Raw genomic sequence first — 14,370 nt, 5'->3', positions numbered from 1 at the left:
TGAAACGAGCGAAGGAGTTGCACTCTTTTCAGAGACGGTGAGAAATAACTGCTATACACAGCCAGGACTAGCCTCTAATGCTGGGCCGCAGTGATTATACCAATGACCGGCATTAACCCTTTAGATCCCACTATCAAAGTTGCTCCCAGGATCTAGTGTAAAATTCCGGGTGCCGACGGGGTCTTTTCTTCAAGTATACAGGCAGCCAGTATAACTGGAATGCCAAGAACACTGATCAGTGCTATACAGTAACCCCCCGACATGCGATTGCCCCGACATATGATAAAATCAACATACGATGGCCTCTCAGAGGCCATCGCATGTCGATGTCAGCATCGACATACGATGCTTTTATATGTCGGGGCCATCGCATTAACTGCTACCCGACAGCGCAAAATGCTTAAGCTGCTGTCGGATAGCAGTTTAAGCATCCCGGACAGGTTCACTTACCTATCCCCGCTGCTCTGGGTCCACTTCGGGATCCTCCGGCGTCTTCTGTATCTTCTCCGGGGTCCGGGCCTCGCTTTCCGGCGTCGTTATTACATCACTACGCACGCCGTCCCGACGCAGCAGCGTAATAACGTCATCAGAAAGCGAGGCCCGTACCCTGCAGAAGAAGCCGGAGGATCCCGAAGAAGACACCGGAGCAGCGGGACAGCATCTGGAGCCCCTGGGACAGCATCGGGAGCGGTGAGGACGCGGTCCGGACCGGTGGGAACAGGTGAGTATAACTTCCTATACTTTTACATTGCACGGATCCCTCAACATACGATGGATTCGACAAACGATGGGTCGTTTGGAATGAATTACCATCGTATGTTGAGGGACCACTGTACTTGTGACATAGCATTGAGCAGTGTATACAATCGAAAAAATGCATGTGAAATAAAAGATGAAATCGCCTGTCTCTTTACATTTTTCAAGTAAAATAATTTAAATATAATATAAATGTTTAGAGTCCAGAATGTTTGCCTGCTTTTTGGTAACTTCTTATACCAGAAAAGATAACTGTTCAAAAAAAAAAAAAAGACTAGCCCTCATACATACCCGTATATGGAAAAAATTCAGTTTAGACATACTAAGGTTGTAATTTTTTTAAAAGTAGTGCAACAAATCCTATAAAATTTGAATATTGTTGTAATAATCGTGTTGACCTAGAGAATTTAGCTATGCACTGTGTGGACATTTCACTCCCCCAAATGTGTTTTTTTTTTTTTTTTCTTGGCCTCTCTGTAATGACATCATTCATTTTACCACAAACTCTGAGAAATTCAATTGGTCCCACATAAAAAAATTAATAAACTCCTATGGCCCCTTAGGTGGAAAACTGAAAAAGTTATGGATTTTAAAAGGCAAGGAGGAAAAAACAAAACCCAAAAAACTAAATTTGCTGCATAATTAACGCCAAAACAATTTGTCCACAAATTCCTTTTAGATTATTGCAGAAAGGCTTACAAGAAGATTCATGTTACAAGACTGGAAGACCGTGTTACTACCATATGTCAGCGTGAGAATTCTTTCTATGTGGATACTGTACGAGCCTTTAGAGATCGTAGATATGAGTTCAAAGGTTTGCACAAGGTATGGTTTACTTGCATGTAAAGTAGAATTTTGGACATTAATAAATTCATCATTTCCTTTTTTTAATAATGCTGATTCTTTTGACTCCTTCGTGTTCACATTTAAAAATCTGCAGCATGCCCTTAAATCCTTGCAATGTGGATGGGGTTTTGAAACCCAGTATGTTCCAATATATATACCTATTGTCTACTACTATGTATTTGTAAACTACTGAGCATACAAATTAGCTGTCTTTTAAAGCAGTGGACCTTCAGATGTTGCAAAACTCCCAGCATGCTGGGACAGCTGTTAGTATTCTGGGCATTCTGGAAGTTGTAGTTTTGCAACATCTGGAGGTCCACATTTTAAAGATCACTTCTCTAGAAGGAAGAAACTATCTAATAGTGGCCAAATTGGAGTCTTCTCTGAAAGAAAGTCACCCATCTGTAGACAGCTGTTTTGGGTTTTAAGCGCCTTCATACACTACTCCTCCTCCCCCCCCCCCCCCGGGTACCCCTTTGATCTAAATATAAAACATCTCTCTAGCCAACCAGTACCCTGCACTGTTTGTTAATAAGGAACTGGAACCCCAAAACACTGGTTTTCTTCCTTCTAATGGAGAGTTAAATGTACATACATATTTTTCCATGGAGGATTGGCAGAAAAGAAGTCATTGTACACCACTGGACTTCCTCCTCTCCTCTTCCCTGCTTAGACTTCATAGAGAAACAACTGCAATTTTTGCATATAAATCAGTGTATAGTATGCACTAGATATATGCATTATATCTGGCTTAAATTTAGAGCTAAGTTTCTTAAGCCTAGCATGGGACCTGATATGAAGTGAATTTTGTATTTAAGATTACCTCATAGTTGAAGGAAATAATATAACATGATCTTGAAAAGTTAAGGTCTAAAACTGTAGTCCTAAATTTGCTTTCTGATATTACAATTTTGTTATGGGGTTATATAAGTGCAGGACTTGAATAGAAGAACCATACTCTGCTTTTGTTCACAATTAGCTGTTTTATATCCTTCCCAGGTTTGGAAGAAAAAACTGTCTGCAGCATGTGAAAGTGGAGATGCTGCCGAGACGAAACGATGCAAGAACATGGAGATTTTATATGAATCCCTGCAGCTGGCTCACAAGTGCATCCTGAACTCCTTTTATGGATATGTAATGCGCAAGGGGTAAAGACACAATTTTCTATCTGGTGTTCCAAGGACCCCCCCTATTCCTCATTCTATCTGAAAAGTTTGGGAGTGTTTGCAAAACATAAAGCCTGTCATAAGATTCGCTTTTGAGCATCCTGAATCTTAACTTTTGAAATCATTGAAGAAAATTATATTTGGGAATAAATTAATTTAATTGTTCAAACAATCCCCTACTAATAGCCCTATGTTGATACTAATAGCCCTATGATCCCTATGATGCTGTTGGGTTTGGGTTATTAGACAGTTGGGCTGGGACTTGCTGCTAATACTGGTGCAGAAATTTACCCATGTTGACCCCTTTTGGTTGGCTAAAATACATCCCTGTTTCATAGTCCATATTATGACCACAGCATCAAAGACCCCACACAGTTCTTTGAGCTCACAAGTGTGGTTTTACATACCAGTGTATGAAACGCTGGTCTTAATAAATATCCCCCCGGTGTTCTATCTAAGGGTATGTTCAGACTACGTAATTGGCATGGAATTCCACACGCTGATTTGCGTGTTGGAATTCCGCAGTGTGAACATTAGTGTGAATAGGTCTTCCACTGCTGAAATTGATCTGCACAAAGGAAGAACATGTTCATTCTTTGCGCGCAAGTCCGCGAGCACTGTATAGCAGTCAGTGGTGACGGCACAGTGCTGCGTGGTCCTACTGCCGAAGTATTTCGGACGCAGCTGCCCGATGGAATCTCAGCTCGTGGAATTCTGCGTGCGGCGATTCAGTTTAAAATACGTGGTCTGGACATACCATAATGGGGTTTAAGGTGTGGTCATATAAACCAAAAATGCAGCTTTAGACTTGGGTGACTATAATAATATAGCGGAGCTGCAGTAGACATTGCCTATCTGGATTTTAGTAAGGCTTTTGACACTGTCCCTCATAAGACTTGTCAATAAACTGCTGTATTTGAGCTTGGATGCGAATGGAGGGTGTATGGCCGTGACTTCACGTCCCCTGTCTCGGAGGCAGCGCCCAGCACAGAATGCCGGGGGCTGCACAGAGATCATGGGGGTCCCCAGCGATCATACATCTTATCCCTTATCCTTGAGGCTTTTCTTCCCATAAGTTAGGGCCAGGGACTATTGATAGTATCCAGAATATTGGGAAGACAAGATGGGCCAAATGGTTATTATATGCAGTCACATTCTATGTTTCTATTTACATTATTAAGTTTGAGTTCATATAAAATAGCCTGAAGGGGAAGTATGGAGAACTGAATTTTTGAGACACTTATCCATTATCCCGTTCAACTAATCTGGTGTGCTGTGGTGGTACATCGCTGTTGCCGGTGATTAGCTAAGTGGGGAGTCAATGGTCGGATCTCCCGAGATCAGACTCTTACCTCCTATCCTAAGTTCAAATGTGATTTTCATATGTAATCTTTTTTATTCTTCAAATATCAGAAAAAATATATATTTTGCATTTAAATGTGTTTTTAATTGTTTTCACGGTTTATAAATCCCAAATTCAAATGAATAAGTTATTGAACTGTAAAATGCAGCAATGTTAAAGCCTTCAAAAATAGGGCATGGGGCATTTTTTGTCTTGTAGCCTGTTGCTTTTTCGTATGGTTCATTAGTTGTATTCCTTTACATTTATTCCAGAGCTCGCTGGTATTCAATGGAGATGGCTGGTATTGTATGTTATACAGGAGCCAACATTATCACTCAAGCAAGGGAGCTGATTGAACAGATAGGGTGAGTAATTAATCTGTCCTCACCTGTTGTGGGAAAAAAGACATTAAATCATTTTTATGTCATAGAAAAAACACAAGGTTTCTTGTTCATTTCTCACTAGCTTAAAAGGATAAATAACCGACAATATCAATTCATGTTCAAAAAAAGCATCAAAGAGGAATCTTTATTACATGGTACCATCATAACTGTATATTGTCATTGTAGTTTTCTTTACGGTATGGCCACATGCAGCAGATTTGGTGCAGAAATTTCTGGGACTGAAAATCTGTTTCATCTGTTTCATCTGTTTCATATGTTAGTGGCCTACATAATGTGTTTGCCCTTTGTAACTTAGTGTTACTGTCATTAAAAACCACTTTTGACATGAGTTTCTCACGTCATGAAGATGTGAGAGTGAACATTCCGTGAATATTTAAATTGGGAAGACATGAAAGCAGAGAGGACGGGCCTCCATTGCCCCATGGGGAAATCTGCATATTAGCAATATTGGGTATAGCTTAGCAACAGGACCGTGGATTGTGTGATACATCTTTTTACTCGGGTTTATCTGCACTATTACAGGAATTTATCAAGGTCTGTGTGTTTTTTTTTATTTTTGTTTTTTTTTGCATCTTTTATTTGTGTGGTGAGAAATGTATGTACACCAAATGTATTAAATAGTGCAGGCATGTGATAAATATGGTTCTAGTGCACATTTTTACTGTAACTTTTTTAACCCATTTGCACCTTTTATTGTGCTACTTTTTACAAATAATAAATAATTAGATAAATAGATTAGATAGTGGCACCACACAGGATGTAAACTGGCACAAACTGCTTTCCCCCTTGACATGTCCCTTGACTTATCAATTGGAACTTTCGCAGATTTGTCGCATGACAAGTCCATGACTACTACACTTACAACTAGAAATCTCTATAGGTACACAGCTGGATAAATAAAGTCACAGGAAAAGTTTGAAATTTTACACACTGCCAAATTCTGCAACAAATCTACACAATAATTCCTTTGATAAATTCCTGCCTATTACTCTGTGTATTGGGTTTAGTGTGGGTGGACCAACAGTCAGATTCCTTTTAAAACCAGCGGTAAGAATGTCTTTTTTGCAGAGCATAACATTTCTCTTTTTGATAGGAGGCCTCTGGAATTGGACACAGATGGAATATGGTGTGTTCTTCCAAATAGTTTCCCTGAGAACTTTGTAATCAAATCCAACAATGCAAAAAAGCCAAAAGTGACTATATCCTATCCAGGTGCAATGCTAAATATCTTGGTGAAGGTGAGAGAGAGTTATTCGTCTTCACGCTAGACATTTGCTTTATCATTTTGCTTGGGTTACCTGTAAAAATATTAAATAAAGCCTCTTTACAATTGTATAACAGGAAGAATACATGTGAGACTATACAGCTGATTGTTTTGTTGTTCTGCAATTCTCCAGGAAGGCTTTACAAACCATCAGTACCAGGAACTTGTTGACCCATCGACACTAACATACATAACACGGGCTGAAAATAGTATCTTCTTTGAAGTGGATGGGCCATACCTTGCTATGATCCTTCCAGCATCTAAGGAAGAAGGGAAGAAGTTGAAGAAAAGGTTGGTATCCTTAACTGTTTTATTGGGTAAAACCTATTACTACTTAGAAGATATTAGTAGATCTCCATTGTATCAAAATAAGTTGTCTAGCCGTCGAAAGTAGTTGTGGGATAAAGAAAGTAGAGCTTGGACAGAAATCTTAAGAAGGAACCCCAAGAAAAAACATTTCTGTAGTGAAATTAATCTTATTTTTTATAACAAAGAAATCGATCGAACTTCCCGCTAGAAAGGTTGAATATTAATGCAAGACCACCATATACAGTATGTAAAAGAGTAACCGACTCAATCCTGCACCTCCAGCACTGATCAGATTCTGAGATACCATGTGAAAAAGGAGTGTAGGAGTTCCTTATCGCCAAGAAATATACTTATGATCTCTCCTGTATACAAATACAGGGGAAGAAGCCATGTAAATCTATAGATATATATATATATATGTATATATGTGTGTATATATATATATATATATATATATATATATATATATATATATATATATATATATATATATATATATATATAAAAAACGCAACGTGTGTGTGTGTATGTATGTTCCAGCATCACGTCCAAACGGCTAAAGATATTAACATGAAACTTGGCACACATGTTAGTTATATGTCAACAACAAACATAGGATAGGTGATTTAACCCTTACTCACCCCCATTTGCCAGGGGCGGGGTTTATGTTTAAAGTCCCATACAAGTCAATGGGAAATATGTTACTGCATAACTTCCAAACGGCTGCAGATATTTCCATTATACTTGGTCACATGTTACTTACATATCCACTTTAAATATAGGATAGTTAATTTAACCCTTAACTACGCTCATTTGTGAAGGTCGGGGTTTTTGTTTAAAGTCCCATGCAAATCAATGGTAAATGTATGTTCCCACATAACTTCCGTACGGCTGGAGATATTTCAATAACTGGTACACATATTACAGGTCGGGATGGGAGGATGGGATAGGAGGACGCGATATTAAGTCAAAAGCTTCCTCCTTTGTTTATTTTCCTCCCCAACAAGGATTAGGAAGGAAAAACCGGGCAACGACGGGTACTCGCTAGTTCTGAGATAAATCCAAACTGTTCTTCAGAAAGTTGATTATTCAGCTCCTCTCACCATTTAGGAATGCATTTTTTTATACTAGTATAAATCCTCCTTCTGAACATCCTCAAAGCCTGAGATTTCTCTATGGCCGAAGTATTGGTAGAAGAATATAAGGCATGCAATGTAAAAAAATTTTTAATTTGTCCACAAAGGGGAGCTAGGGAAAATGTGTGTCGTATAAACCATGGGTAATAAAGAGTGTGGTTAGGGAAGAAAAGAAGGAAATTAGAAATCTGTAGTAGAACAGTCTCAACAGAATTGCATATAATAAAAGAGAATAAAGTGCTAGAGAGGACAAGAAGTAAATGCACTGTATAAAGGGAGGAACTGATGATTATTCGATATCCAAATGAGGGGGAATAGGAATATAAGAGACTTCAAGGAAAAGCAGAGCAAGTTGGCTCTAACCATCGAGACAGATGAATAGCTTACTAATAAGTATGTAAAATCAATAACTCAAACCCACCGTCTATTTTTTATTCCCCCCTCCTTCAGGGCGAGCTTGGCTATAACAGACATTCGGTCTCTTCAGATTCCATAAAGAATTGAAAAATAACTGTTGAACAGAAAAAATAATAATCCAATATTATGATAAGAGCACACTATAAAAAAAAAATATATTGTCTCGGTCGCCTCATTGGGGAACACAGGAGACCATGGGTATTATGCTGCTGACACAGGGCAAAAAAAAATTTGCACATATTTGCGGCCAGGCTCAGCAAGCGGGTCACTGGTCTTATGCAGACAGCAGGGGGGAAGGGACCGGCTGTGCCATGCTTCTTCCTCCGGCTTAGTCCTGCAGCGGCCGCTGGAAGCCATAGCTCTTTTCCTGGTGGCGATCCTGGCAGTCCTTGTGTGGTTCTTTCTGGCTTCTATCGATCTCACGTCTTCCTTTCCATTTGCAGTGAGGGTGCTCTCTGCTTTACCTCTGCTCTCCTCTCCAGCAGTCTCTCTGCTTTGGGTGTCTCTGCTTTGGGTGTCCTTCCTCCTGTGGCTCTTTTGTTTCAGGCTGCCTTTGGTTCCACGAGCTTCCGTGACCGTTCCGGTTGAGGCATGTCAGTCCTCCTGCTTGTTGACTGTTGGTTGTTCGGTGCTTGGACGACGGTCTTGGTGGGCGACCTCCCGTGTCCAGACAGTGCCTTCTTGCTTCGGCTGGACTGACGCCTCAGCTGAGTCCCCTCTGTCTCCCTCTCTGGGATGTTTCTTCCCGGAGTCATCCGGTCAGTTCTGACAGTTGGGATCCAGTGCTTGTTCGGACTTGTCTGTCCTCTTGTGATATTATAGATTTCTATTTCCTAGTCTTGATCATAGAACAACTAGTCTAAGAACATTTATCACCATGCAAATAAAATTTAAAACGAAAATGAAGAAACAGAAACATAGCCGTACATCCATGTTTTGATTTGATTTTGATCTACTTGCTTCTCGGCGTAATTTCAAAAGTCAAGGCAACCTAGTCATAGTGGGTCCTTAACCCAACACTGGCGTGCCACTGGGTGGCGACTACTGCCTCCGACACCAAGCCCTCTATTTTTGTTTTACAAATAACATTTTAACCTAGCCATATAAAAAGCTTTGGTAGATTATATGTTTATTAAGCCCATTAGGTGATTTCAGAGTTCTGTGAGCTCATGTAGAGTCCGAGCTTCTCTAGGCTGTATATGTTAGCTTTCTAACTTGGAAATTTGTGAAAATAAAGAGTTCATTAATTTAGGTATTGCTTTTTTTTCTTTGTGAGCAGAGCCCAATGCAATAGATTCCCCTCATAACCAACTTATGAGCTTCCAAAATAGAAGAAATAGACACATCAGAGGTAGAGTTTTCAGAAAGATACAAACGAAGCACAAACAGAATCCCTATCCCCAAGGAGCGTTTAATTTGTCACTGATAAGTTTTAGAAAGTACAGAAGAGAGCGACCATAATGAAAAAAGATTTAAACATGGTCTAAAATAGTGATAAGTCTAATCGACTCCTCATGATTCCTGGCAAGGTTTCTACAAGAAGTAAATAAGAAGTCAATTATGTGATAGAAGTAATGTTGAGCTGAATAAAAATCACTTGGGTCATATGTGCTCCAAACCTCTTGTCTCAATACAGCTAGAGAGCTCTTAAGGCAGCCCACACTGCGATAAGACAAACAAATAGAGGTAGTAGAAGAATCTATTAAAGGTTCTTTAATGGTCTATTCACACGTGCAGTATTCTGTGCAGATTTGAAGCGCAGGATTTTCTGCTGCAGATTTCAATGTAAACTGACTGACTGACTGAACACAGCTTAAAATCCTGCACATCAAATATGAGCAGAATACTGTACGTGTGAATAGACCCTTATAGTGTTTTCTGGTACAACTATAATTTGAAAGATCTCATTTGCCAACATAACTTTCAGAAAAATAAACCTTCCATAACTTGGGATCTTTTCTGAGGAATGTTCAAGCCTTTTATGTTAAAGGAGGCAAAAGTAAATTTTACTATGGTGGAATATCAAAAGAAAAGCCTTTAACATTACCATTTCTTATAACCCGCCCTGGAGGATTGTCATTAATGAGAGAAAAGAAAGAACAGAGTTTGGGAAAGAGAGAAACAAAAAAAAAAATAAAAAAGACCTATGACCTGTACAGTACAAAACCAAAAATAAATCCAGTCTATATACTTTTAAGAGATTTACAAATACTAATTTTAACAGTGTGCTATTTTGAAAAAAAATAATTGATAGCATCCATTGGCAATATGTATGCAGGCTACAAAGGTGACTTTGGTTTTTGATGAATTGACCAACTTTGAAATCAATGGTAAATCTTCTAAAGCTGGGACCAGGAGCAAGGAAGTTATTTCCATTGGCTCAAGTCTTAATTTTTCCCAAGCTGAGGCAAGGTCCTCAGGTAAACGGTTAATAATTTATCCTCCTACCTGATTCCCAGTCCAAAGGAAAAAAAAAGCTAACGAAAGGAGATAGTTAGCTAATAGAACATCTAACAAAGGCTTTATGCCGTTTTTAGCAAGAGTGGATGAAGCAATATCTTGAAAGATCTAATAGGTATGTGAATCTATAGTAAGAGAAGGGTGCTCTCTGGCTGTTTTTAATAATGCAACAGCATCTTAGTAAAAAAGATTGCAGATGTGTATTGTGGAGTGCCTAGCTTGTAATGCTCTGTGGCTCCGTTCGATTCCAATTGTGGTAGCTTTAATCTCTCCTTTATAAAAAAAAAAATATATATAAATAAATAAAAAAAAAGAGGAAGAAATGATATCCAGGTCCATCTTGGGGTGAGCAGCATGGACATATGACTCTGGTATACTATGGAAGCATATATATTAGGGATCGACCGATTATCGGTATGGCCGATATTATCGGCCGATAATCACGATTTTGGGCATTATCGGTATCGGCAATTATCTTGCCGATAAGCCGATAATGCCCCGCCCCCCGCACCGCGACCGCCACCCCCTCGACCCGACCCACCGCACCGCGTCGCACCCCCCACCGTGATGCTAGGCGTTATACTGGTATGGATTTTTTTCCATACCGCTATACCGGTCGGGCCCCTCCCCCACCCTCCGAGTGAATAAAAAAATTAAACTTACCCGTAATGGGGGTGGTCCAGGCCATCCTTCCTTCATGTAGTGTCCGGGGGCGTTCCGGGTGGAGGGTGGTCCGGGCTGTCCTTCTTCTCCCACGGTCTTCTTCTCCACTCCGGGCAGGCTCCGGCCTAGTACGCTGCATAGACGCCGCTACGCCGTGATGTCAGGTGCGTCGCTGCGCACGGGCGTCACTGCGCAGCGACGTCTATGCAGCGTACTAGGCCGGAGCCTGCCCGGAGTGGAGAAGAGGCCCGCCGGAGAAGGACAGCCCGGACCGGACCACCCTCCACCCGGAACGCCCCCGGACACTACAGGAACGATGGATGGATTGCCCGGAGCACCCTGGCAGGTAGGGGAGAGAAGCGGGTGGTGGCGGCGGCGGCCTATGGCCCCGCAAAAGCCACTGCAGATCATTGATTTAAAGCGCCCGCTTTAAATCAATGATCTGCAGCGGTGGCGCAGGGGGTTAAATAGCCGATAACTTATACCGGAATATCGGTATAAGTTATCGGCTATCGGCCCTAACCTGCACCGATTATCGGTATCGGCCCTAAAAAACCGATATCGGTCGATCCCTAATATATATATATATATATATATATATATATATATATATATATATATATATATATATATATATATATATATTTTTATATATATATATATATTTTTATATATATATATATATATTTATATATATATATATATATTTTTATATATATATATATATATATATATATATATATTTATATATATATATATATATATATATTTATATATATATATATATATATATATATATAAAATATATATTAATTTTTTTGGGCTACTGTTTAACCAATTCTCAACTGCCAATAGAGCTTGGTGGATATGGGACCTGTACGAATGAAATTGCCTTCGCGAGGGCATCAGAGTGATTTATTATCTCTATTCATCTTCATTGAAGCGGATCTACTGGAAAGATTATCTGATGTACATCAGCTCTGCTGTCCCCCCAGTTCTTTTGAAATAGGTACAAAACTCCCGTACAGGAGCAAATTTTAATAAGTCACAAGTCTCAGCTGCGACTTTTTGTTTTGCTTATGTGCTCCAAATTTATCAACCCCCTGTGATAGTATGATAAATACCGTATTTATCGGCGTATAACACGCACTTTTAAAACTTAAATTTAAGGCAAAAAGTCTGCCTGCGTGTTATACACCGATAAATCTTCTGGTCACTGATTTAAAGTGGCCGCAGCAGCGTCTGCTTGTTAAGTATTAACAGCACGGCCGCGGCCACTTTAAATCAGTGACCAACGGCGTCTCCTCCCCGCACTGTCACTTGTTTTCCCTGCACTATCCACAGGTACTGGTGGATAGTGCGGGAGACGATGATTAAAATGAGCCCTACCTTGTCCAGATCTGCGCTACCTTTTAATCAGCGTCTCCCGCACTATCCACCAGTACCTGTGGATCGTGCGGGAGACAAGTGAGTTTTACTTTCCATTTTCCCTACCTACCTCATCATTCCCCCTTTTCCCTGCTTTTTATAGTTTTGTTTATTTTCCTTTTTTTGTTTATTTTTGGGGGGATGATGAGGGGGAATGATGGGGGACATGATGAGACAGGGTGGGGGGATGATGGGGGGGGGGGGGGAATGATGAGGGACATGAGACAGGATGGGGAGATGATGAGGGGGAATGATGAGACAGGGTGGGGTGATGATGAGACGGGGAATGATGGGGGACATGATGAGACGGGGAAATGATGGTGGAGAGGCACTAAATGCTTAATGTCTGTATGGCTAGTGGTGGTCTATGACGGGGAAATGATGAGACATGGGGGGTGGCGATGAGAGGGGTAAATGTGGCACAGGGACTGATAAAAGGGAAGGAATGATGTGGCACTGGAGGGGACAGGACCAAACTGAGGTGGATGATGTGGCATTTAGTCCAAGTCATTTATTTTACATTTTATTTTTTTTAACTTAAATTTCCCTGTTAAAATGGGGGTGCATGTTATACGCTGATAAATACGGTATGTAGCACATAAGCAAAACTAAAGCAAAAAAACATGTTCAGAACTTGCTTACCAAAGGAAACAATGATAAATGTCCCACATAGTGCTAGTTTTGGAAGAAAGTATTTAATTTCCTGTAAGAAATTACTCCGCAGCTACAGTTTTAACCTCTGGTGGGCAGCAATACTAAGCAGTGATGATATCTAACAAAAGTTTTTATGCAGCAAATTAAAATAGAGTATAATAGTAATTGTTCCCCTGGGGTCCATTTTAAATGTGATAGTAGTGGACCTTAGCAGATAACTTGCATCTTAAAGGGGTTATCCAGGAATAGAAAAACAGTTACTTACTATCAAAAGCCACTTCCCCGTCTATCTCCAGGTTTGAAGTGAATGGAGCCAAGTTATAAAACCACACGCAACCTGGAGACAGATGTGGAGCTGTTTCTGAAAGAAATTAGTTTTTTCTATTCCTGGATAACCCCTTTTAAATACAATTATTATGGGACAAGTCATGCTACTTGCTAGGTCAGCTGGTACGAGCCCCTCTTCCGCTAAGCCCTACAGCTTAAGGGAGCATAGCAAGCGGAGGACAAGGCTTCAGTGGCACAGTATGTATCCCGCCACTCACAGCTTCTCCCTCCTTGTTGGTTGGGAGACTCTGCATCCTGCCCACGCAGGCAGGTAATATTAGTAAAGTGTGGGATGAGCTGGAAGGGGCTGCAGAGCAGTCAATTGGAAGAAACTCAATAATCAGGAACTTCTGGGACTCATCTGCTCCCTTTTGGAATCAAATGAAAGTCAAGTTGGAATTGTACTCGGAGGTCACACTCGTTAACGATGCTTTCATTTGATCATTTAGCATGTTTTTGTACACTATGATCAGCATAGCAGTTTCCCAAATAAATGAGGAAAACAATTATTCCGAACAAAAGATCTCTCAAGGTGTACTGGTGGCAGGTTGTGATAGCTAAGTTAACTGCAGTCATTAAAGGGAAGAGTTTGTACACATCTGTTATTCCTAATAAGGAACTCACATTCATCTTAGAGCATGTGATGATAGTAATACCATGCAAGTAGTTTAAAATGTACCTACTTATTCAACAAACTTCTGACACAACATAGTGACCTACAACAAAAAACGTGGTCTCAAATGGCTGGAGGTGCTCAACCCCAAATGCGGTTGTGCATTTATACTGGGGGAGCAGATCCTGCCCTTGTAGTCCGTTGCTAGGGGCAATCCCCAGGATAAAAATGCATACAATGGAGGATGCCTGCAGCGGACTACAAGTGCCACAATAGAATCCTACACCAGATAAACGGTGTGGATGTGTAACAATTAGAATACAATACAGGAATATGGGTGCACTACTGTGGTAGATGTAAACAATACATTTGCTATCCCTCAACACTGATGTTAAAACTGAGACATTCGCCAGTATATCCTTATATGAAGGACAGAGTTTCTTGTAATACAGGAATATGGGTGCACTACTGTGGTAGATGTAAACAATACATTGGCTATCCCTCAACACTGATGTTAAAATTGAGACATTCGCCAGTGTATCCTTATATGAAGGACACACCAGAGCCCGCACACCAACGCCAAGG

The 14,370-nt window shown here is 40.4% G+C and overlaps 1 protein-coding gene across 2 annotated transcripts in view; it reads left to right on the top strand.

The window, feature by feature from the left end:
* The window catches only part of POLE (DNA polymerase epsilon, catalytic subunit), a 119,936-nt gene that overhangs the window by 51,536 nt on the left and 54,030 nt on the right, over positions 1 to 14,370 (top strand). For both annotated transcript variants that reach the window (XM_056528647.1, XM_056528648.1), the window contains 5 exons: positions 1,436 to 1,581; positions 2,602 to 2,750; positions 4,383 to 4,475; positions 5,608 to 5,752; positions 5,912 to 6,069. In XM_056528647.1, coding sequence (XP_056384622.1) covers positions 1,436 to 1,581; positions 2,602 to 2,750; positions 4,383 to 4,475; positions 5,608 to 5,752; positions 5,912 to 6,069 — 691 coding nt within the window. The remainder of the gene's footprint in view (positions 1 to 1,435; positions 1,582 to 2,601; positions 2,751 to 4,382; positions 4,476 to 5,607; positions 5,753 to 5,911; positions 6,070 to 14,370) is intronic.

Source organism: Hyla sarda, chromosome 1 (genome assembly GCF_029499605.1).
Source record: "Hyla sarda isolate aHylSar1 chromosome 1, aHylSar1.hap1, whole genome shotgun sequence".
Taxonomy (NCBI): Eukaryota; Metazoa; Chordata; class Amphibia; order Anura; family Hylidae; genus Hyla; species Hyla sarda.
The sequence above is the reverse complement of the archived record's forward strand: the minus strand, read 5'-3'. Positions and strand labels throughout refer to the sequence as shown.